At 38.2% G+C, this 24,207-nt stretch overlaps 5 protein-coding genes, 1 long non-coding RNA gene and 1 other non-coding gene across 11 annotated transcripts; 2 read left to right on the plus strand and 5 right to left on the minus strand.

The window, feature by feature from the left end:
- Positions 1–166: 166 nt before the first annotated feature.
- LOC106368687 (kinesin-like protein KIN-14R) lies at positions 167–5,310 on the minus strand. Of its 2 annotated transcripts, none has more exons than XM_013808700.3 (19): positions 4,982–5,310; positions 4,564–4,862; positions 4,300–4,471; positions 4,127–4,197; positions 3,854–4,037; positions 3,638–3,747; positions 3,456–3,555; positions 3,278–3,364; positions 3,013–3,189; positions 2,654–2,927; positions 2,407–2,568; positions 2,084–2,299; positions 1,964–2,001; positions 1,714–1,877; positions 1,385–1,627; positions 1,242–1,307; positions 1,032–1,157; positions 867–932; positions 167–780 (listed from the first exon to the last, which is right to left on the minus strand). In XM_013808700.3, the coding sequence occupies exons 1-19, from the start codon at positions 5,175–5,177 to the stop codon at positions 289–291; spliced, it is 3,243 nt and encodes a 1,080-aa protein (XP_013664154.1). In that variant the 5' UTR covers positions 5,178–5,310; the 3' UTR covers positions 167–288. The 2 variants fall into 2 exon arrangements, with proteins under 2 accessions (XP_013664154.1, XP_013664153.1); XM_013808699.3 differs by having other exon boundaries at positions 4,564–4,865; positions 4,982–5,309.
- On the plus strand, positions 1,706–2,753 carry LOC125578542. Its single transcript, XR_007316648.1, has 2 exons — positions 1,706–1,945; positions 2,112–2,753. It is a non-coding gene; the product is annotated as an uncharacterized LOC125578542 (long non-coding RNA).
- A 741-nt stretch (positions 5,311–6,051) lies between the features above and the next one.
- Positions 6,052–8,811, minus strand: LOC106368686 (KH domain-containing protein HEN4-like). Its single transcript, XM_013808698.3, has 6 exons — positions 8,123–8,811; positions 7,490–7,936; positions 7,168–7,404; positions 6,699–7,084; positions 6,513–6,621; positions 6,052–6,440 (listed from the first exon to the last, which is right to left on the minus strand). Exons 1-6 carry the CDS (start codon positions 8,714–8,716, stop codon positions 6,309–6,311), a joined length of 1,905 nt encoding a protein of 634 aa, XP_013664152.2. The 5' UTR covers positions 8,717–8,811; the 3' UTR covers positions 6,052–6,308.
- A 1,417-nt stretch (positions 8,812–10,228) lies between these two features.
- On the minus strand, positions 10,229–10,301 carry TRNAA-CGC. The gene has a single exon. It is a non-coding gene; the product is annotated as a tRNA-Ala (tRNA).
- A 34-nt stretch (positions 10,302–10,335) lies between these two features.
- On the plus strand, positions 10,336–12,231 carry LOC106368683 (nicotinamidase 1). 2 transcript variants are annotated; one of them, XM_013808696.3, is made up of 6 exons: positions 10,336–10,641; positions 10,762–10,945; positions 11,015–11,148; positions 11,226–11,411; positions 11,524–11,574; positions 11,996–12,231. In XM_013808696.3, exons 1-6 carry the CDS (start codon positions 10,495–10,497, stop codon positions 11,996–11,998), a joined length of 705 nt encoding a protein of 234 aa, XP_013664150.2. In that variant the 5' UTR covers positions 10,336–10,494; the 3' UTR covers positions 11,999–12,231. The 2 variants fall into 2 exon arrangements, with proteins under 2 accessions (XP_013664150.2, XP_013664149.2); XM_013808695.3 differs by lacking the exon at positions 11,996–12,231 and having other exon boundaries at positions 10,339–10,641; positions 11,524–11,776.
- On the minus strand, positions 11,737–14,871 carry LOC106368681 (protein NETWORKED 2D-like). Of its 2 annotated transcripts, XM_048741515.1 has the most exons (3): positions 14,393–14,867; positions 13,115–14,301; positions 11,737–13,063 (listed from the first exon to the last, which is right to left on the minus strand). In XM_048741515.1, exons 1-3 carry the CDS (start codon positions 14,484–14,486, stop codon positions 11,966–11,968), a joined length of 2,379 nt encoding a protein of 792 aa, XP_048597472.1. In that variant the 5' UTR covers positions 14,487–14,867; the 3' UTR covers positions 11,737–11,965. The 2 variants fall into 2 exon arrangements, with proteins under 2 accessions (XP_048597472.1, XP_048597471.1); XM_048741514.1 differs by having other exon boundaries at positions 11,737–14,301; positions 14,393–14,871.
- A 2,572-nt stretch (positions 14,872–17,443) lies between these two features.
- On the minus strand, positions 17,444–21,480 carry LOC106368680 (MADS-box protein SVP). Of its 2 annotated transcripts, NM_001316084.1 has the most exon segments (9): positions 17,692–17,710; positions 18,057–18,211; positions 18,301–18,342; positions 18,812–18,853; positions 18,938–18,979; positions 19,072–19,171; positions 19,253–19,317; positions 19,692–19,770; positions 20,728–20,909. In NM_001316084.1, coding segments are annotated over 9 exon segments (726 nt in total).
- Between the last annotated feature and the right edge of the window lie 2,727 nt (positions 21,481–24,207).

Consider the following 24,207-nt stretch of genomic DNA (forward strand, 5'->3'; position numbering starts at 1 on the left):
TGCATTTCTAACATATAGAAGAAGACATGATGTTGCCAAAAATAAAAAGAAGAAGAAATGATAGGACTGCTAGTAGTACTCATTGTACTATTTCTAACCCATGCTCTTTTGTTCCCATTGCCTTTTTAGCCATGTAAGAACCAAGAGAAGCAACTACTAGTAGCAATAATGAAACAATGGCAATGATGAGGATAGTAATGAGCAAAAGCTTAAGGTATGTTACATAAACCATCGATGTAATCAAGCAAATCACACAGAGATTAGAGAGATATTTAAAAGCTATTTCTCTTATCTTGTCCACATCCTCTTCTTGGGGTCTCTCTCTTTCCCAACCACAGCTTGTTGTTGTTCTCTGCTAACAACTCTCTTCTGAGCCACAGGGACTTGGTTCGACGAACTGACTGGTCTCGTTGGTCTGGTTAATCTGGCAACAACTTTTGGTGGGTCTGATTTCCTGATCCGTTTCTCCTTCATCTGAGGTTCATCACCACCGTTGTTCTCTGTTTCACCGCTTCTCGAGACCCTCTTCTTTCTAGTCGCTTCATTGAGGTTCAAAGAATCGTTTCTTCGAGCAGCACTAGCCTTGAGCCGGTTTGATGTTCTCAAGATGTTGTTGTTATTGTTGTTGGATTCCGCATTCTCATTGCCGAAGTTATCTTCTTTGAAACAAGTCTTCACTTCGTTAGGAGTAGCACTCGCAACATCAGGGAACTCTCTCGTTGCTGCCATTTGCTGTACGTGCAGCTCTTGCTCCTTTAGCCTCACTTCAAGCTCTTTAATCTGCAAAAATCAAAAACCAAAGTCTTTTCACATATCCGGGTGACTTGATAAACTCGAAGATCCTTGAGACAATCCATGAAACCAACCTTCTGTCGTAGTAAAACTGCTTCTTGAGTTTGCTCGTCTTTTTGTTTTCTCTCCAACTCTTTAATCTGAAACACCATATCGAATCGAAGGCCGAGATGTTGAGACATTTATTTAAAATAAAAAGATTGTAAAGTTTTGAGAATGAATCAGTGCGCCTTCCTAACCTTATGTTGCCATACAAGAGCGTTGCTTTCAGAATCTTTCAACTTATTCTCATAATCCTTAGCCTTCTGTTGCAACACAAGGGAGTTTCCTTCAGAGTCTTTCAACTTAGTCTCAAGATCCTTAACCTGCAAGCATCATTTAAGATGTTTGGACTGTCTATAACAATCATAATGAGCTTTATGTAACAATCAACATTGATATAAGTAAACCTTCTGTTGGTAAGCTGCAGAGTCTGATTGGTGTCTCTCCCGAAGCTTACACTCTAGCTCCTTGACCTTTAAATGAGAAGACGGTTTGTTAGTCATAAAATGGTAAGAAAATCAATAATATCATCAAGTGGAAGAAAATAAACCTTCTGCTGGAGATTGGTACAAGTCTCATCTCTGCTTTTTAGTTTTTCTTGAAGCTGTGCGTTTTGCTTTTCCGATTGGTTATGCAGTGACTCAAGCTGGCTTTCAAGCTCTTTGTTCTTTTCCTGGAGACTTCGGTATGAATGGTCTCTTCCTTTATTCTTACCTTCCAGGTTCTGTATGTTCTCTTCCAGCTTCTTTATCAATTCCTCTTTAGATCGGCTTTCATGTCTTGCTTTCTCCACCTTTAAAAGATTTACATTGAGCAATAAGAGAAAGCTGTGTGACGCAACCCAGGAAGATCAAAACAAAAGCCTTTCAGAAGTCATACCATTGCTTTCATCTTCTGAATCTCACCGGTATCAACTTGCTTCCTCGCAGGACCCAACTCAACTCCTCTCACACGCGTTGCAAAGTTTAGTGAACTTAAAGTCTCACTCACATCGTGCTCAGAAGGACTGATTTGCACAAACATCAGCGTCTTGGAGTCACCTCCTGCATCATTTGCACATTCACACAAGTTTTTAAGCTCAGTGTAACCACAGATTGATCCTTATGAAAAGGTAAATAACGATTCTTACCCAATGAATCTTGTAGTAAGTGAGTTAATTTCGAGTTTCTGAAAGTGAACAAATGGAAAAGTGTTAACGCAGACAGTATTATTAAGCTCATAACAGAGACGGAGAGAGATATAGACTAACCGGTATGGAATGTGACTGCTCTTTGTAGCCAATGCATAAATCACATCCCCAAGAGCTGATAGCGATCTATTGATGTTCTGTGCTTCCTTCAGACGCTCACCTTGCACGTCAGTCTTTGCCAACCTCTCACTTCCTGCTAAATCAACAAGCCAAAGCGTGCTTTTTGTGCAGTCACCATTCATCAGGTTCTTCGCTTTCACCATTATAGAGAGCATGCTGCGAAGAAAACTTAATATATCAAACAACCCTCATAGTGAAATATAAGATGAGGGAAAGCCAAACATTCAAAAAACATAGTGAGAGGGGGATAAATCCAAATATACCAGTGCGAGCGGCTACTATGTTCATTCACATTGTTGGATCCAACAGCTCTTGCATTGCTCCCAGCTTGAAGCACATTCCACACTTCATTTATATTTTCCACTTTTGCTTCAACTAACCCAGGAACATGATGGGATCCATCAAATGATTGTTTGATCTCCAACCTGAGTAACCATATCAATAAATATTGCGATCAAGCTCTGTAAAAAGTCTATGTTTTAGTTGTGTGTTTAAAGTAGAGATTTTTACTTCTTTGAAGCTGGTGATGTTGCCAATAAGTCTCTTATCTGTTCGTTGTAGACCTCAAGGACACTAACAGAAATATTATATGAAATTGTCTCTCGCCTTTCGTTAGCAATTTCAAACAACTGCTCAACGGTTCTATAGTTGACACCCCTGTTCTGTGGGGTACCTTCCATTGTAAACGTCTTCCCTGTTCCTGTTTGCCCGTATGCAAAGATACACACATTGTAGCCGTCTAGCACCGAAACAACCATTGGAGAAGCATCTGCAAAGACATCAACTGCAAGATCGAGAAAGAAACTTTGTTAGAAATCTGTGTTATATATAATTAAAAATGATATAACGTGACCATGCCACAACACTACCTTGACCATCTTTTGGTGTATAAACTCTGTCAAACTTGAAACTCTTCTTGGAATGATTTCCTGTAACAACACCAAGCTCTCCATCTTTTGCTCCATCAAAGTCAACAGCTGTGGCACACCTCGTTGATGTTTCCTCTTTATTCAAAGGGCGGCAACGACAAAAGACCCTAATATTGCCTGATAAAAAGAATGCTGTTAGTAGATTCAAAAGTTGTGATGTCAAGAAGCTAAGGCAAACCATCAGGTAAAGATAAGATTTATTTGCCTTTAGTCTCTTGTATATGGTTATATAGCTCCTTTCGCTTTGCTTGCTCTTCGCTGTACTTCAGCTTGAGATCCTCACACTGTGAAACTGTTTTTAACGAGTTTATGTGTTAGGCCTTCATGAAAATGCCTCTTTAAATCCCATTTTAAGACCTAAAAGAGTGGAGATAGAAACTCACCAAGTGCCTGAACTCCATCAACCATTTTGTACAATTCAGGAATTGATCCCACACATTCGTGTGCTTCCTGGGATAGCTGAGATTGTTCCCTTTTCATTATCTGCACATAAACAGTTTAATAGATTCCAAGTACGTTGCGGAGAGGCTTTGATACAACAATACATGAGGAAACACCAAGCTACCTCTATTTTCTCCTGTAGACTAGCAATTGCAGCGGTCCAATGTCTCTTGTCATTCTCATACTTGCTAGTGATGCTGTTCAAACAATCTGCTTGCGTCTCCACAGTTTGGTCTGTTTTAAGTAAGCATCAAGTTAAAAACAAGAAACCCACCGTAAAAAAAAAGATATAGAAAGTACAAATTTGGATTGACAAAAAAAAAGGGAATTTCTGCATTACCTAGAGAGCGTGCCTCATACATCTTATTGTCAAGTTCCATCATCACTTTCTCTAGTTGCTCATTGGCAGAGGTCAGTGACATCCATGCTTCGTGGCACTCATTTGACTTATGTTGGTATCGTTCAGAAAGCTCTTCAATCTTCTTCTCATACTTCTCATGAGCCTTTGCTCGCATAAGCCTCTTCTGCTCGGAAATCAACATAAAAGAAGAAACTTAAGGTATATAGTCCATTAACGCAGGAAATAAGAGCCAGCAGGCTAGTCAAACAGTACCCGAGCGGGAGAAATCTCTATTTCGGTAGCACAGTTCTGACACTTAATACAATCTTGTGATGTCCTTAAAACTGTACATGAATGCAAACAATGAGTTAGAAAACTGAAAACTTTGAGGTCCCCTATTAAAAAGCTTAAACAAAACCACGCACAAGAGAAGAGAGCATCGTTACCTGAAACCTGTGGTGCTTTCCTGAGACAAATCCCACAAACAACTGGACTTCCATTGATTCCTTCGAACCTAACCTTTATCAAACCATCATCCACTACCACAACCCTTAAGTCAACCAACAGAAGAGGCCTGTTTGCGCCAACCACCGAGAAGATATCGAATTCAGATAAGACCTAAAACAAAAGAATCAATCAAAACTCTCATTCATAACTACACGAACAAAACAAAACCAAAAAAAAACAAATCTTTAGTTGGTCCAACTTGCCTTGTCATCTTGAACATAGACATTAAACACTCTAATCCCTTTAGGTCCATTAGTGTTAACAATCTCCGCGAAATGAAAATCCACAAAGTACTCCCCAGGAAGAAGATTGTTTAGTTGGTAGCTAAAGTTCCCCACACGAGCTGACTGGTAGATGAACGGGAAGTCTCCCGCTTCGACTATAGACTCATCTGTTCTCAACACACCTCCTCCTTCGAAACAGGTATCTCCGAGGATACTCATCTCGGAATCCAGCACCTTCGAATCAGCTCCTCCAGCGTTTATGAACATAATGGTATCATCTGCTGCTTTCACAAACAACAACAACAAAGTAAATTACTCAACACACAAGCTTATAAGGCTAGATCCAGTGGTAATTAGGCGAAACCCTAAACCCTAGAGACCCAGATCGAATTCGGACCTGAGTGATTAGCTTCTGTGAAACCGGTGAGAACGAGTCTTGAATTGGGATCGCAGACCATGGAATCGTCGCGCTCGTCCATGGGTGTGTCTCCGAGCTTTGATTTCTCAGTTGTGTCGCTAACGAATTGGGGATCGGGAATCTCCGGTGGTGAATCGGATGAGGAGGTCGCTGCGTTGATCTGAACATCCTCCATTAAGCTTTGTTTGTTTCTCTCTCGTTATCTCTCTTTAGAAGAATGAAGAAAATGAAAAAAGCTTGGGTGAAAATAAAGATAGAGAGGCGTGAGGATATTTCTTTTCCTTTTCTGCGATTGGCGTTTTAAATTTTGAATATCTATCTAAGGCGACCGTTAAGGGTTAACGATGGGTCTACGCTTTTTGTAATGGGCTTTGTTGTGAATTATTTGGGCGGTGTAAAGTCCCGTATTAAATTTAAACAAAAGCGTTCGGGTCTCGGGTTACGAGTCGGTTTGATTTTCAAATAGGCATTGTACTAAGATTCAACATATAAGAACAGATTCTCAAGAAAAAATATTAAACAACCGAAGATGGTATATTTACACGGCTGGACAAAATTTTAGATTATTTTTAGATTTAATATCTAAAATACTCAGATTTATTCATAATATTTAAAATATCCAAAAAAAAAACATGAAATACCCTAAATGCTATTGGTTTTTTATCCTATATCTAAACCGAACCACTTTTCATGTTAATTTTAGATAATTAAAATACATTATTTAAATTTATATGTTATTTTTTAGATTTTAAAGTATATTGAAATTTTTAATTTGTTTCTGTAATTTATATAGATATCCGAACCAAACTAAAATCGCAAAATTCTAAAACTAAAATTTATAAATATCCGAATGAAATTGAAATCTCTAGTCCTAAAAACCCCGAGATTGCATGTGTATTTCATGGTTTTGACAGCTCTACATAAATCATACCGAAAATCAAATCAGTTATATAGAGAAATCGGTTAGGATCCTTTACCAACGGTTATTAATCCCAGGTACTACTCTGGCCGGTTGATGATAGGCCTAGTTGATGATATTCACGTAAGAGTAAGAAAAACAAAACATATTATGTTTGCACAGTGCAAATGTTTTCTTTTAGATACAATCTTGAAGCAGATGAGATCAAACAAACAAAAATAGCTTGATGGATTCCGAAATTAGTGTAAAAATAAGGGAGAATCATTGCCATTTGACCCGGACATTTTTGGGATAAAACAACTCATCTCCATTTACAAAAAAAAAAAAAAGGTAGCAGCTGCAAAACGCGACAATAGAATGTGTAATATCTCTGATCGGTTGGTGTTATCAATGATCAGCAAGGATTGAAACGATCAAAGACATGGCTGTACGGGTTTGCTCAGGATTCCCAGAGAGTAAGACCATTGTTTCACCTTCTTCTGTAGGAGCATCCTTCACATCCACTCTAGCTCCTGAAATCTATTATAAGTTCCCAAAACTGATTAGAATCTCTATCAACTTCCAAAAATGATTCAAGCACAGAAGAAACACCTGTTGTAGATTATCAAGACCGGCTCCATCTCTTCCGTAGAGTGCAGCAAGAGCATCCTTCTCAACAGCTAGCTCCAAGGTAACGTTTCTCAAAGATACACCTTTACTTCTGCTTCCACAAAAATAATTATGTCAGGAGACTGTTGACAAGAACAGATACATTATGGTTGGCAAGAAGTAACAGACCGTGGTGGTAGAAAAGAGATGTCTCCGTTGCCAGAAAGTTGAAGCTGTTTCATCCCCTGTGTCAAGTCATTCTCCAGCAAGCTTGGTGGTGTAGAGCCGTTGACTTCTTCATTAACTGCCTCTGTGTGCCTCAAGTCACCGATCGATTTCATTACTTCTGTACCGTTTCTCACCATCTTCACGTCTTGTTCACCGTCTGATACCGAGAGAGAATCGCCTCTTACTTGCTGTGGTGGTTGCAGATTGTAATTTGCTCCTCCATTTTCATACGGATTAACAACTCTAGCTCTCATTACTTCCAAGTCCTTCCTTGGCAATAGATTCTCCCTTAATTTAGAAGAAACATGTGACAACGCCTTCTCTACATTCCTATACTCTCCCATAATCTTAAAAAAAAAACAATCAAAGAGTCAAAAAGAGCAAATCTCCATTAAGTCTTCTCGTCTCTGTAGGTAAAAAAAGCTTTTACCTCTATCACCATTTCATTTTCTGAGATACAGTCCAGAGTCTGGCCACCCACTGAGATGTGCACATCAACATTTGCTTCTTTGTTTCCAATCAAGTCATTAGCAAACTGTGACGGCACCACTAGCTTAGCTTTCACTAAAGCACCAGGAAACAGACCTTTCCCAACATCAATCTCAACCGATCTTGTAAAGACACGAACCAGAGCTTTTTGTGCCTGAGAGAACCGTGACTCGAGGCTCTTTACAAAACCAACAAAGACAAAGAGAGTTAGTATGATCAGATTAAAAATAATGTAGCAGGAAGCGAGAGGATCAAAAGCTAACCTCACGTGCAGAGATGGTAACAACTCGTTCACCGGATGCTTTCAGCGGAGCTCCAATCGAGATAGAAGCACCCGTTTCGTTCTGCAGAGCTCTGATGATAGTTCCTTGTTTCCCAATTATGCCCCCAGCTGCAAGACTCGTGCAGATCATTTTGAACACAACCTTCTTATCCGTATCTTTAGAACCCTGAAAACTGCTTCCTTCTTCATATCGTGACGATGGTGAATGACTAGTAGATGCAGCTGCTGCTGCTGAAGCGTTGTTAGGCAACGAAGAAGAAGAACGGAGGTTCGGGAAAAACTCAGAATGCGGATCCTCTGAGTTTCCGTTGGTATCATAAGGTTTGCTGCAAAGTGGCGGTGGATAGCCGTTGAGAGGTGGAGAGTTTTGAAGAAAGGTTGATACCATCACCAGTGCCTTCTTTACAGCTAAGACATCGCCTGTAATCTAACGTACAGAAACGAAGATAATTAACTAATCTATCTTCACAGCTAAGACATTCACAAATCAAAACCAAAAGACTTAAACTTTCATTATCATAAACTGAAGAACTGACTGAAATGTAGAAACTCTAAAGACTTAAACTTTATGTTTTGACTTCGAAGTTGAGCACAAGAGAGACAGAACACATACCTGAATCAGTTCATCACTATTAGCACCACAGCTCGGAGGAGGCAAAACCCTAATCATGGCGCCGGAGTTTCTCCTCATCCACTCCACATTCTTCCCACCCAACCCCAACACAGCTCCAATCTGACTCCGATCAGCCAGCATCCCACAATAAGCTTCTTTACCCTCCTCCTCCGCCACCACTCCGCCGCTATCCTTCTCCGCCAGAACCACCCACGACCTCTCCAAAACCCTAACCAGCGCCGCCTGCGCGGCGGAGACCTCGCAGGTCACCCAGCCCTCGCGCTCGCCGCCGGAGGAGTAGTCTCCGACTCTGTCCGTCAGCAGGAAGCTTTTGTCGACGGCGGTCGAGCCGACGATGAACACGACCCAGTGGTCGGAGCCGTGGGACGGAGACTCGCAGTGGATTTTGGCGCCGGTTTCGCGGCGGAGGTTGGAGACGACGCGGCCGTTTGATCCGATTATGCCGCCGATGACCGACGCGTGGCAGACGACTCGAAAGGCCGTCTCGTCGGGTAGCACGTGGATCACCTGCCGTCGCTGTAATCGTCGATTTGGATTTGATGCGGTGGTTGTTGTTCCGCGGCGGTTATTCATGGCGGCGAAAGGAGGACTCTTTGCTCTCTTAAAGAGTGTTTTTCTCTTTTCTACACAAGTGGTGACGGTGAAGCGGGAACAGCGAACGATATTGATCAGTTTCGTTTATGTGAAAGTTTATAAAACAATCATTATTGCAATATTTTCTCATTTCATCTATTTAATTATCAATATAATTTTGTTATTTAACTAAAATTTGAATTTTGAAAATTAGAAAATATTTACAAAATGATATATCGTTTTGTGTTTTTCATATTTTTGTAAAACTTTAGGTAACAATCTTTATTTATTTTTGTCTTTTATTCAGTTCTTATTATTTTGATGTTGAACATTTTGGAAAAATAAAAAATTCACAACACTCTGAAAGGTTCAATAAAAATCACTGTTTGGTAGAAACGCGTAAATCTATTAAAAATCTCCACGAGTTTCGCTTAGGTTACTATTTCAGTGCGTTTATTGGGGTTAAACGTATCCAACAATCATAGAGGCTCTAACGGGTCTTGGGGTTAACATCTGGGAATCCAAAGTTCACTCCATACCATTATGTTCATACGGTCGATATTTTAACTAGAACATCAAAGATTCGAACCTACTTTCCGGACCGTATTTATTATTTAATGTCTGTATCCCAAAGTTGCTCGGATCAAACCTTAAAAATTACCCTTATATATACTTTGTATTAAACAACGTAAACCCCCCCCCCCCCCCCCCCCCCCCGAAAAAACTAGGGGTGGGCACTTTACCCGCTATCCGAAGTGGCACCCGAATCCGATCCGAAAAACCCGAACCGAAATCCGAACCGAAGTTGCAAAATACCCGAACGGGTATTGAATAAGGAGAGATTGGATACCCGAACCCGAACGGATAATACCCGAACCCGAATGGATATCCGAAGATAACCGAATATATGTATAATTAACCTTATATTTCTAGTTTATATCTCTAGTTTTATATAAAATATTTATATTCATACTACACATACTTTAAGTTCATATGATATACATAAAAATGATTTGCTACTCACTTAAAATGCATGTCAAGTTTTTTATTTCAAAAAGTTACATCCAAAATTAGAAAAAAGTAACTAAATTAATGTCTTTTTAGTTTTAAAATATTATGTCCAAATCTATTAACCATTCAATCTATTAAAAATAAAAAATTAGTTAACTGAAAGTTATATTTTTAAATACAACAAACTTAAGAAATGAAAATTTTAATTTTTTTTTTCAAAATCTAAATATCCGAACCCGATCCAAAATAACCGAATCTGAACTAAAATACCCGAATCCGACCCGAAGTACAGAAATACCCGAACGGGTTCTAGACCTCTATACCGAAATACCCGAAAATCCGAAATACCCGATACGAACCCGAACGGGTACCCGAACGCCCACCCCTACCAAAAACGACTCTTTTTCAGAATGTTTAATATCGTAACGGGCTTTTATTTGTGGTAGTAGGTCCACCATAGTCTGGTTTTCAGACGGCTAGCAAAAATATTTAACATAAAAATGGAGATGCGGGGAATCGAACCCCGTGCCTCTCGCATGCGAAGCGAGCGATCTACCATATGAGCTACACCCCCAATTGTTTAAAGCTCATAACGTCTGTTATATATTTAACATCAAAAACCGCATTTTCAAACCGTATCAAAGAAGACAGAGAATTATTTGGTCAAAAAAAACAGACAGAAGACCAAATCAAAACTCTCTATTCCTTTTTGTGTTCTGTTTTTCTGTAGGGGTTTTCGAATTTTCTTCTAAAGACTCGCATCGATCATGGCGACTGATGAAACGATATTTGATCACCTGAAGAAGGAGATTCCGGTAGACGAGGAGTCTCTTCTTCTGAAACCAGACTCGAGCGTCGGTCTCGTCATCGTCGACGTGGTCAATGGTTTCTGCACCGTTGGCTCCGGCAACATGGTTCTAATTTCTAATTTCTAATTTCTAATCAAATCATGCCCACCAAGTGTTTGTGATATTGCTTGACTCGACTCATACGTTTACAATTCAAGTAAAGCTTTGCCCTTTTTGATTCTGCAGGCTCCAACGAAGCCCAACGAGCAGATATCGAAGATGGTGGAGGAATCTGCAAGGCTCGCAAGAGAGTTCTGCGATCGTAATTGGCCCGTCTTTGCGTTTCTAGACTCTCACCTTCCTGGTGTTCCGGAGATCCCTTATCCTCCTCATTGCATCATAGGAACTCAAGAAGCAGAACTTGTTCCTGGTACTTTCCCTCTCTGTCTTGTTAGTTTCTGAAACGAGTGACTCACTATTGTATGATATGATGAATCAGCTCTACAGTGGCTTGAAAAAGAGAGTTGTGCCACTCTTATGCGGAAGGACTGCATTAATGGGTTTGTGGGTTCGATGGAGAAAGACGGTTCTAATAAGTTTGTGGATTGGGTTAAAGAGAAACAGATCGAAGTTGTAAGCTTTCTTTCTTCACTTCTGTTTGATGCTTTTAGTTACATCTTGAACTAACTTGATCATCCCTGTGACTAAAGATTGTGGTTGTAGGTATCTGCACAGACATATGTGTGTTTGATTTTGTGGCTACTGTACTCTCTGCTCGAAACCATAGTGTTATTCCTCCTCTGGAAGATGTGATAGTGTACTCACGTGGATGCGCCACCTATGACCTTCCTCTTCATGTCGCAAAAGACATTAAAGGCGCTCAGGCTCATCCTCAGGTATACAACTTCTCTTTTGAAAACTTTGATGCTTCTGAAGTTTTAGCATCATTAGTTTCTTTTTTCTCTGGTGACTTTTGAATCGGCTCATCTTCTTGTTTCTTTGTATCAGGAGATGATGCACCATGTAGGTCTATACATGGCTAAAGGAAGAGGAGCTAAGGTAGTCTCTCAAATTTCTTTTGATCCTTGAAAGAGTATCTCTCCAGCAAAATTATATCATTCTTGATTTCGATTGATTCAGTTGATTGTTGAGTTTGCCATTTTTTATGTTGTAATATTTGATAGACAATGGTGAGTCTTAGCATGGTCACGTAAACACAAATGAACAAATAAAACACACACAAACTCTGTTTCTCTTTTAATGGTTCTGAGACATACAAAGAAACTGGAGAGACATTCCTCTTGTTTCCTCCAGTTAGAAGCTGTGAACAATCTAACAATACTCAAAAACGACAAGCCAATACACAAAACTACTGTTTCAATCTCGCAAAACCAAATCCTCCATGAATCTGAATAAAAGTTACAGTTTATGAATCTGTATGTTTACTTACCTAAGTAGAAGCCTTCATCTTTCTATACAGTGAAGGATGCATGCACGAGAATATAGACGGCTTAGCTCTCTTCTGCTTAGAGCCAAATATAAACGACCTCAACGGCACCCTCGAGCGACTATCCGAATGCTGGAAACCACCAGGATCCGATCCCTTCTTCGAACCCGAAAGATCAAACTCATCGTTCACCTTCCCTAGAGTCCTGTCAACCTCCATCTGAAGCACCGTGATGCGATCCAGCCCCGCCTGCAGCTCGTCAGCCACCTTGTTGTTCTCCTGCTTCATGTTCAACACCTCCCCTTGAAACTTTGCAGCCTGGTAGCTCGTGAACCTGAAGTCATCGTCTTCGGCGCTCGACTTGAGGGCCTTTGTGATCTCTTCCTGAATGTTACATAGAGACTCGAACCTCGCTTTCAGCTCCTCTTTCAGCGCAGCGCCTTTCTCAAGCCAGAGGCCGAGGTCTGTGTTTATCTCCCGTAAGTGGAGGTAAAGTGGCCTAACGTCTGATCTCACGGCCCTGCTGCTGCATCCCTCCAGCTTCGATATCTCGCCTTGGAGATCTTCTATCGACGTGTCGTAGCTTTGTACCTGTCCGAACGCCGTGCTGAAACGTAACCAGAAGTTAAGATTCTCCTCGAGTAGCTCGTCGATGTTCAGCCTGAACTGTTCTTCGACAAGGGACATGTTCTCGTTTTCCACCGCCGTGATTCGGATGGAATAGTCGTCGTTTGACAAGCGGGTGGTTTCAGACAAGTCATTGGTATTAGAAAGATCCTTCTGCAGCAGGAGGAGGCTCATTTTCTCTCTTAGTAGCTTGATCTCGTCGTCTTTTGTTGCGTTCTCTGTCTTCAGCTTTGTTTCTGTTTCGTCTGAAGTTTTCTTTATGTCCTTGTAGCTCCTTAGAATGGTTGTGTACTCGGTAAGCAAATGCTTCTCTCTGTTCTCCATTCCCTTGGTGAACATCTCTTTCCAGTCCGGTTCGCTATTGGAAGTGTTATCAGATCCTTTAAAAGACATTTGCTTCTCCAAAACATTATCAAGAAGCATAGACTCTTTCTTCTCAGAATATACTTTTTCAGTAGATTCCACAACATGTTGTGGACTTTTACGTAGAGTGATGATATCTTCAGCAACTGTTATCACATCGTGAGTTTGTTCAGACTCGCTCTCCGCCTTCACCTCGTGCAACTTCCCAGTAGAGAAGTCATCGAGGTTACTACACGCTTCATCAAAATCTCTATGAAGATTGCTGCTCTTGTCCATAACATTCCTCTCCAAGTCCTGCACTGCTTCGAGTCTCTCCTCCATTTCCTTCAACTTCCTCCTCAGATCACTCTTGTCATCTGCCAACACCGCCTTATCGGTTTCAAGAGTACTGATCTGCATCTGGAGACCGTCGCTCTCGTTTCTCATCCTCTCTATCAAAGCACTCTGCGAAGAAACCGCACCCTCCAAGCTAATCACTTTGTTCACAAGCTCATCAACTCTCTCAGCCATCTCTTCATCATCCTCTTTAGCAAATACAACAGTTTCTTCACCTAGAAGCCGACTCGACATAGACCTTAGCCTCTCTCTAGACTCTTTTAACTTCGCACGCTCCTCTCCAGCTTCTCCGCAAGACTTCTCCCACCTCTCCCGCAGCTCCGCCAGCTTCTCCCTACAGGACTTGACCGCTGTCTCGGTCATCAGCCTCCTCGCTTCCTCGTCCTCGATCTCAACAACCCCCTCGCTGAACTCGTCTCGCAAACAGCAGATCCTCTCTTGCTTCTCCTTGACGCTCTTCTCGAACTCCCAGTAGCTCGACAAGCCTCTCTCGTAAGAGCTCTTCACAAACTCCATCTCCGTCTGCAGCGATAGTATCTCTTTCTGCAGCTTGTCAATCTCTTCTTTAGCCTCGGACTTGCTCAGACCCGAGCTCTTGACAACCACATTGGTAGCACCACCTGTGTACTTCATGGACTTCCTCTGCTGAAGCTTCTTGGTGGCGGCGGCTTTCAAGTCTTTGTCAGGGAGTTTTGGAGCGTTGGGGGCATTAGCACCAGAGAGGTTCTGTCTTTTATCGACTTTCTGATCTCCATCTTCGTCTTCGTGGTCGTGGTCGATTGCGAAGGTGGGGACTTGGTCGGGGAACACAGAGGCGATGGTGGTGTTGGCGTTTTGAAGCTCGGTGGAGATGTGGCCGTAACGCTCGGCTAAAGCTCTGTAAGCTCTGAAAGTTTCTTCGACGAAGGTTATGAGTTCTGGTCTCTTCTTGTAGTACATCTCCGCACGCTTGGCGAATGAGTCTCCGTCTTCTTGTAATAGCTTCAACACGTATTGCACCTTCTCTTCAATATCTGTAAATTTTCAACAAGAGATCTCAACTTTTTTTTTATGTTAGCCATAAACAATGAAACAGATAGATACGTGTGGATATGAATATACTACCTTGAAGGTTTTGTTCGAGCCATTTAGATTGTTTGGTACGGATATGACTCGCCCACCACCATGAGTACGCGTTGCTCGCAGCTCTCTGCAGCATCTTCTTCCCCTCTATATGATCACACACTAAAACAAAACGTTTTGTTTTGTTATTGGTATGTTGATTTCAGTTTATCTTTTGTTCTTGTCATTCAAGTTCCTAGAAGAAACAGAGACAGAGGAAAGCTTTATGTGTGTGTGATCCTTCTCTCTCTCTAGATCTCAATAAGAAAAGAAGAAAAGGTAAATTTTACTAGAAAGAAACATTTAAGTTAGCAAAAGAAGCAAGTATCAGAGGCTATATTTTTTCCTATGTAGATCACGCCCGACTAGACGGAGGTGTTCATCGGAAAATTAGCTCGTCTAACCACCACTTAATTTAATTTAGATGGATAGCTGACCCAAGCAAAAAAAAAAATCTGTTAAGCTTAGACCCACATTGAGAGTTAGGTTCTCTTTTTAATGAAAATAATTTTGGATTTGAGGAAAGAACGTGCAGCTATTAAGAAATGAATCATGGGTAGGGACTTTCTATCAATCTCTTCTTGGAGCTGAGCTGTTTGGTTTGATTACTTTGATCATGGGTGGGCGCGAACCTAGCTTTTGCCTTTCTCTCTATTTTTTTGTGAAATATTTTCAATTCTTTTTATTTATCACTGAATTAATTATTTGAGATTTTTTACTACATTTTAAAACTTTGATTATTACAAAAGTTTTTTTATTACCAATCCTATAGTGCCAGCGTCGTGGTCGGAAGTATTCTCCCTCTCTAATCCCATTGTTCTTGTGTGTATCAAAACGTTATAGAACATGTCATAACCAGAAAATAATATACTGTATATAATTTATCAATTAAATTAATCTTCAGTGACATTTTGTCGGGTTTTTTTCTAAGAAAAGATGTTCAAGCAAGCAAAAACCTTCTGTTCTTCTTCTTAATCATTTAATTAATTGAATCCGACAGCCTTTTTTTTCACTTTTTGAGGGTTAAACATGAAACCAGACACGTTTTGATGAGGTAGGTGTGTGACGACTTTTTTTGCTGAACCGACCAGAAAGAAGCTTCTTTCTTGTCTAAGTATCCCTGAACCCCGGACCCGACTAATACATGTCCTGATACGAGAACAAAGTGAAGACATGTCCTGGATACTTTACGCCTAGATAACTACATTGTTGTAATCTCTAGAACTTGAAATCACACACATGGAATATGCATCAGACCAAGATGCAGTATAATACAAAAGACTACAAAAATTATGGATGGAGAAGTAAAGATTAATAATTACTCTTTTCAGAAAATACGTGGATTTAAATATATGAAAGAATGAATTTAATAAATGAATACTGTAAAATTTGGTTAGATTGAAAAACATTTGTTGTGTATGTGTAATGTTTTGAAAAATCTAATTATTTACTTAATATTAGTCAAAAGATTTATCTGGAAAATTAATTTAAGAAGAAAGAAATCTAATAAATCTTCACAATATTTTTTCCTTTTAGTATTACAGTATCTTACTATCTTGTGATCAGAAGATTAAAAAGAAAATAAAAAAGAATTTTCCTATACAACTCTTTACATAAATACTGCAACTGAAAAAATAATTAAAATACTAATTTTTGGGTTGAGATTTTTGAAGCCCATATAAGTCTTCTTCCTTTAGGCCTACCTTAAATATAGCATACATGTAACAATGACTTCAAATCAGCTACCCATAATCTCTGTTCGAAACTACGCTAGGCGCTAGTTGGGCAGCAACTTCGGGCCTAGCGAGTTATCGAAAAATCGGGGATTAAGCGGGATATACGCAGGGCCTAGTTTTTAATATATTTTTTATTTTATTTAATAATTAAAATTAAATATATAACTTAAATAACATTATAATGTGATAATTTATATACACTCAAATTTATATCAATAACTAACTTTAATAAAATCGATTTTAAATAATATATATGTACATAAACAGGTGTAGACAACAAATAAGGAATTAATTATAGATTAGTTTTTGTACTTTTATTATAAGTATATGCGTATATATACTGACATATGCGTAAATTGTCAAACAGTTGATGTCTCCAAGTGGTCAACACCACTTCTATCACGCTGGGCAACCTGAGTTCGATACCACGTATGTGTGATATATTTATTTTCGCATTATAATGTTAAGGCACAAGAGTCCTACATTGGTTACACAAGAAAAAGGAAGAGAAATGCGACTCTATATATATGTCATCTACATGAAATGTGTTTGTTAAGATATCGGACTTCAAGTAAAGCCCAAAGATATTTTTATTAAATAAAATTTTGGACCGATTAATCAATTTGACGGACCGACTAGTCGTTTTATTGGGCTGATTAGTCTGTTTTTGGGCCGACTAACCGGTATCCAATTTTATTGACCGATTTGGTCAAAATCGCAGCGGTCGTGGTCCGAATAACGACTAGGCGGGCGGCTAGGCGTCCGCGTTTTTTTGAACAGAGCCCATAATTAGAGTATAATTTTTGCTGATGCTTGATCAGATTTGAGAGTAAATGCTTGGAGTGAACAGAACAAATAACAATGACTTCAAATCAGCTACCCATAATTAGAGTATAATTTTTAAAGTTCTGATTGGTAAATTAGTATTTGTATATTTTCTCTAAAATAAATGTACTACTTTGCATGTTATTTTGGGTATCCTCATTCTGCACTGACCACTGAAGAGATTATCAAGGTCACTTGAAACTAGTTTCTACCGAGAACTCTTCAAACACTTGTCATAAAATAATAATGCAGCCGTTAGAGCTTGGGTTTAGAATAGGCAACCAGACGGCTTGCGTTAGTTCAAACCTTTGATTATGTGTCCTAGACTACTAGACCCTAGTAAATGGCTTAGAGATCTATCTACCGTACTTGTTGAAGTGAAGATCTATAACCAAGAGATATGTTATGGGTTCGATACCCACATACCATGATTCATTTGGTCAATACAAACACATAAACAATAAACATGTGTCCCATCGTTTTGTGCAATGAATCATCAAAATTCCAAATGTTTCTACTCATTTACTAACTTACCACACGTCCATAAAGTTCTGGTGGTGACAAAACAGAAATGCACTGGAGAGAGATAACATATAATGAAACTCGAAAAAGGAAAACATCTTCCTCGGACAGAAACTTACAACAAACATATGAGAACTACTATATTGTCTCTTGTTATTAGAGTTGAAAGGGATTACATTAGACTCCTCGCTCCATCAACTTCTTTGTATTATTCCACCTCTAACCACCATACGGTAAGCTGCACGAAGCCAAAACAATTTAGTTATATTTAGTGAATATACGGCCACTGGAAAATTAACATTTCGGCATCGCCAGAAACAGAGAACCGGTACTTAATAACACGTGACTAGTCTGGACCACTTCTGTAAGCCAGAATACCCATGTATTATTCAAAAAAAATACTTTTCTTTTATTTTTATTAATTATTTTCGTTTCATAATGTATACAAACAAGTGACCAGCATAAGATGGTTATTTAGTAAATATACTTTCCTTTATTTTTATATAAATTATTTTCTTATCATTAAAAATTCATTGAAAATTATTAAATCAAGAGAACCAAAGGTGGATAATTAATTTAATTACCCGAGCCTAAGGGAGATATCGGAGCTCTCGGAGTCAACAGGAGCGCCGGTGGAATTTCCAGCGTTAGTAATGGACTCCGACGAGTGTCCTTCCTCGTACACGGCAATGTTCTCTGATTCACAACCACCGTACCTTTCATGCACATTATTGTATATCTACACCGTCACCAAATAAAACTTCCAAATTTAACATTTAACCAAAAATATAAACAATGTACTTAACATTCGATATAACACCAACGTACCTGCTGACCTAGTCGCTCGTTCTCTTCTGTTAACTGTGTCCCCTGCAAAATCAAGATTTGATCATAGAAAAAACAATGAGAAGATTTGAATTTTGAGTTTTAAAAATGGCACCAAATGTCTTGGTCTTCTCTAGAGATCGACTGACTGAGGGATGATTACTTTTATCTAAAAATAATCAACTAAAATAATTTGATCTCAAACAAAATAATATGAAACAAAATAAATCTTGAAAACATGTTATAAATATACAAAATTTAATTCAGAACCAAGTTAAATCAAATCAAACGAGATTTTGATTATTTCAGTTCCATATTCCACAAAACAATCTGAAAACATAAAGAGCGCAAACCAAAACCATGCACATTCCCACATGCAGCTAGGACCGAGATTTTTTTTTTTTTAACTAATTGGAACTAATTAGCTAAATATTAATTTACCATTAGATATAAATACACTTTTCTCAAAATATGATTAGAGATATGTGTTAAAGACAAAGAGTAAGATGCCTACTTGCTGCCTTAGCCGCTTGTTCTCATCCATCAGTTGCATTCCCTTGGAAAAGAGAAATTTGTAACTTGTTATTGCCAAAATTATTTGAATCAAGAAGTAAAGATAAAACGTTGTTTTGCTTCTTACCTTTCTTTGAAGGTAACTGATCTCATTCATAATCTTTTCACTCTGCAACAACATATCATAGTAGTTAAGCAACATATTCTTCTTATTCATAATATCATGGCATTACATCTTTTGACATCTAAGTTTTTAACAACCTTTGTTTCAATTACGCGAGTCAAACCGGATTCAAGGGCCTTTTCCAGCTGTTGAAGTTCTTCAATGTTAAGTCCTTGAAGTTCCTCTCCTCTCATTTGCCTGTACATGATCATATAAACACATACCGTAAGAAAATGATAGTTATTTCGAAATTTAAAGAATACGCATATATTTGTGTACCTTAATCGGTGGCTCTTTTCCGCAATCTCTTTGCTCAACAGGGCGTGATCGCTGTTCTCGACTAGCTAAATGATAACATTAAACAAATCCATAATAATCTAAGCTCAGATCTCTACACATGACTAACTGTACATGCATGTCTGGCTTCAAAAAGCTCGCATTCATTCATGTAACTATGATTATAAAGGTTTTGAACCAAACTACCATCACACAAAGAGAACTACAAAGCTAATAGTCTGAGTCTCACATATTTTTAATACTCTTAGTTTGTATCGATCGACTTTAGTATGAGTTCAGTGTCACTAAAATGTAGTCTAATCGTATGCAATAAGTATAATGCTGTCCTATTATTAATATAATACACTAGATCTTCTTGACCAAAATCCATGTACTTGAGGATAATCTGAAAATGGTAATTTAAACAGAATGGCAAGCTAACCTGTAACTCAAGAGATGGTTGATCAAGCTTCTCCAAGTTCTTTGACTGCAAGTTATGCCTCTCTAACACTTCCCTCATGCTTCATTATATAATTCAAACACATTCCAGTAATTACTTTACTATATAAGACTGGAAATAATCTACTTTTATGTTATAAAACAGCATATTGTCGATGCTTCTCAGTGCTTTAGATATAACTAAACATCGATGGACCATGTACACAAAAAAAGATACATAACCTAGATTTACAAAACCCAATTTAATCCAGAGACAGACATTATTTCATGTTAAGCACTGTCGTTTTTTTAAATACAAGTATATACATATATGTGAGCGTGTGTGTATAGATGTCCCCGAAGATAGGAACTGAACTGATAACCCGTGGGTCAGAAATCCAAAACCGTATCTTTATGATATGATAAGTCATTTTTAGATTCCCAATATATCTATAACATATCCAAAAAACCTCTGACATTTACCAACACTAGTAAAGATTCCAACCTGTTTATTATTTTCATTAATCACTTCTTCAAGAAAAAGTTCCCAATTTTTATACGTCCACTTTCATATGTATATACACATATATAATGTTATTTCTGAACTTCTAATGGTATACGGTAACCATAATTTTTAAAGAATATGACATTGATGGCTTCCGTTTTTTTTTTTTTTTTTTTTTGAAACACTGCTTCCGTATGTATCCACAATAACTATATATACAGATTTATGCAACATAAAGGTATATAGCATTTGTGCAGATGATTAAAATTAAGATTATCTTGAATATTACTGTACGTAGATACCTTGTTTTGACTAAATAAAGAGTTTACTATAGTTTTATCAGCAATGTTATTCTTGGTCATTAATATTTCTTATATAAAAAGTTAGTGGTCCAGTAAGGTTTAATATGCAGTAAACTTCTATGACATCTAAATACTCTTAAACTTTTTATCTGGATCTAGATACGTTTCCTTCAAAGACTTGGAGAAATCTAATGACAAAAAAAGATAGTCATAGCGAAGTTAGAGAGAAAGACCTGGAGCTACAAAACTCAAAGAGCTTTCCAGTGGAAGAGAAGATGATGAGAGCAACATCAGCGTCGCAGAGAACGGAGAGCTCTTCAGCTTTTTTGAAAAGACCTCTTCTTCGTTTTGAGAACGTTACTTGTCTCGCCGTCGCGTTGTCGATTTTCCTGATCTGAATCTTCTCTCTCGCCATCCTAAAAAAAAGGAAAGAAAAACCCTAGAGAAAGAACTTTAAGTTGATCCGAAAATCCCAAAAGGGATTAATCTGATGAACAGGAGGAAGATCTTGAATTAAGATTCAAGAATGTGTGATGAATAAAGAGAAGAGAAAAGAGAGAAAAAAAAGGAGGAAGAAGAAGAACCCAGAAGGAAAGAAATTGTGAGGGAGAGGAGAGAGAGGTGTTTTGCTAAAAAGGGAGACTTTAAAGAAGAGAGAGAGAGTGACAAGACGACTGAAATGGAAAGAAAAATGTGTTCTTTTTGCTAAATTTAGAAGAATAATATGATTTTGAAGACAGTAAAAACCCTAGTTTTTGAAGATTTGAAAGGTAAAGATACTAAAATCTTTGTAAGAGTTAAATCTAGACGACGAAAGAAAAATACAGAGTTAATAGGATCAAACAAAAACTCAGAAAGAAGAAAAAAAATAAATAAAGAGAAAAAGCTAAGGGAATATCTCAAATTTTAATTTTCCACCTCAAATGTCAAGGAGAGAAGTAGACATGAGAGGGTGTTGATTGGTGAAGATGAGATATTTTCAGGGAGGCACTTATTATTTAATAATATTATCAACATGATGGGGTTTCTTAAATGATTATTTTTGGAAAGAAAAAAAGATTTTTTATCCACTATTACTATTATTTAGATATTGGTTTGTGTGTGGTGGTTATTGGATATGGTGAGGAAATAGGATTTGTAAGTCTCCAATGAGAGAAGTGTTTGTTTGGGGTCAGTGCGGAATTTCTTTTTATAGAGAAGCATAAAATGAGTTGTCTCACTTTGTCATATACACTCTGGTAACTAATTGGTCGTATTCGCTGTAAAAGATTCAAAAATAGTGGCTATTAGTTCATATTTATTTATGCAGGTCTCACAATAGCTCCTAATAAATAAATACATCGAATTCACACCAAAAAAACTACCTAATTTTTTTTTAAACTACCTAATTTTTAACGAAGATTAACCTAGAATTTGTAGTCAGAAGCTCATACATTTCATGTTCCTTTCAAGTAGAAATTATACTAGGGGTTCAAAGATGCGAGGATGTAAAAACTCGCCCAATACTCACTCACTTGTTATAAATTGCTATAATAGTTTTATTTTTGTTATAATGTAATTCTTAATACTTTTTAAAACACTAAGGGTTAGGGTTTATTTATCATTTTACATTCTATTACATACTTAAACATTACTGAAACACTTATGCACTACTCTAACTTCACTAAACAGACCAACCTTACCTCACTGATTCCGTCTTCAGAATCATTCTAGCAGACTGTAAAACAAAATACGTGATAAAGAAAAAAAAGATTGAAGGGGGGGGGGGTGTTTAAAATAAATAAATGTTTTAGTATGCTTTATGTGAAGATATAGTGAACAGAGGGACCCTCGTGCAAAAGAGTAATAAACACTGTCGAGTGTCGACCACTATAAATTATTAAGAAGGGGGACCCAAACCAGACCCGAAGCATCCACCAAAAGAAATCTGATTGGAACACGATCAACTGTCCGTACAGATTTTATTTTAATTAAAAGTTTGAACAAAACAAATAAAATAATCAAACCGCATTCTTAGTCTTTATTACCTTAAGAAGTATACAATTATTTATATTGTGAACAAAAAAAAAAATTATAGACATTTACCGTAACTTTCTCTTCCCCTCAATGCATATATCTTGCTAAGCTTATTTTACGTTTTTGTCTTAAGCTTTACCAGCTGCAGCGGAGTTTAGTGTTCGTCATGAAGCCAACTGCTTGAAACACATATACTCAATATGAATGGTAGAGATGATTGCTACAATGAACTTCCAATTAACAGTGTAATGTAATTAAGGAATTTCTGAGTTAAGCATTTCACACTTGAGCCAACATTTATCATCGAAGAAGAAATGGTTTCAGGTGGGCCGGTTCTCAACACCATCAAAGAAAATAACGGTCTGTTTTTTTTAACTGAAAAGAACACATTAAGAATTCACATGATGGTTTACGTTGACATATCTCATGTAAATAATAAGTGGTTATACATCGCAATCGACTAGATGAAAGAGTATTCGGTATTGCACAAGAGAATCAAACCTTATTATCTCCTCGCACGGATCATCTCAAAGCTGCTCAACGGGTACTTAGATACTTGAAGAATGATCCGGCTCAAGGGCTCTTCTATCCTGCATCCTCTTCTATTCATTTGACTGCATTTTGTGATGCTGATTGGGCGTCTTGCCCTGATTCTCGTCGTTCAACGACAGGCTACTGTGTGTTCTTAGGAGAATCTCTTATTTTTTGGCGAGCCAAGAAGCAACACACGGTCTCCCGTAGCAGCTCTGAAGCTGAGTATCGTTCAATGGCTGACACAACGTGTGAACTGATCTGGCTTGATGCTCTGCTCCGTGATCTACATTGTTCTCTTTCTGGCCCGGCTACATTGTTCTGTGACAATCAATCGGCTCTTCATATTGCGTCTAATCCTGTCTTCCACGAGAGGACGAAACATATTGAGATAGATTGTCACGTGGTTCGGGAGAAGTTGCTTAGTGGTTTCTTGAAGACTATGCATGTGAGATCTGAACATCAGCTTGCTGATATTCTCACTAAGGCGGTGCAACCAGCGGTGTTTAAGCAGCTACTACTCAAGATGGGACTTCACCATTTGTTCATTCCATTTTGAGGGGGAGCTATTAGAGTTATAAACCGGTTATTGAGATCCCGGTTGAGTCTGGTTTAGTTTCTTTTAGCTTTAACCAGTCATATATAAACACATTTGTACAGTTACTGATATTTTGAGCTGAATAATACTTTTCTTTCATTCTCGTAACAAACTCTCTCTCTCTCTCGATTCATCACTTTCATCTCCTTCGTTACGAGCTTGAGATCATCTAATATGATATCAGAGCCAGGTTTATAACTCTAATAAACCTGTATAGTCCAACGACACAAGAAACGTTTTTCTCGTTTGGGATTGAAAGTTTTATGTGATGAGAACTTACTTTTGAATTTGTGATCTTTATGTCGTACTAGAAACCAAAATATGCTTCTTGGTGCCTTATTTTAGCCCTTACATTTTCAATATATTATCCTCTATTGTATTCAACAATCTTTTTTTCCACTGGCCTGTTATAATCTTCATACAATAGCATAATCCAAAATTTCCATATCAATACAATCTTTGTTCCTGAAAGACAACCCAATGGAGACGACAAGAAGGATGTTGTTTTACCACTTCTAATTTCAAGTCTGTGGAACAATTTAGCTAAATCCCAATATTGTAGGGTATT

This window comes from Brassica napus, chromosome A9 (assembly GCF_020379485.1).
Source record: "Brassica napus cultivar Da-Ae chromosome A9, Da-Ae, whole genome shotgun sequence".
Taxonomy (NCBI): Eukaryota; Viridiplantae; Streptophyta; class Magnoliopsida; order Brassicales; family Brassicaceae; genus Brassica; species Brassica napus.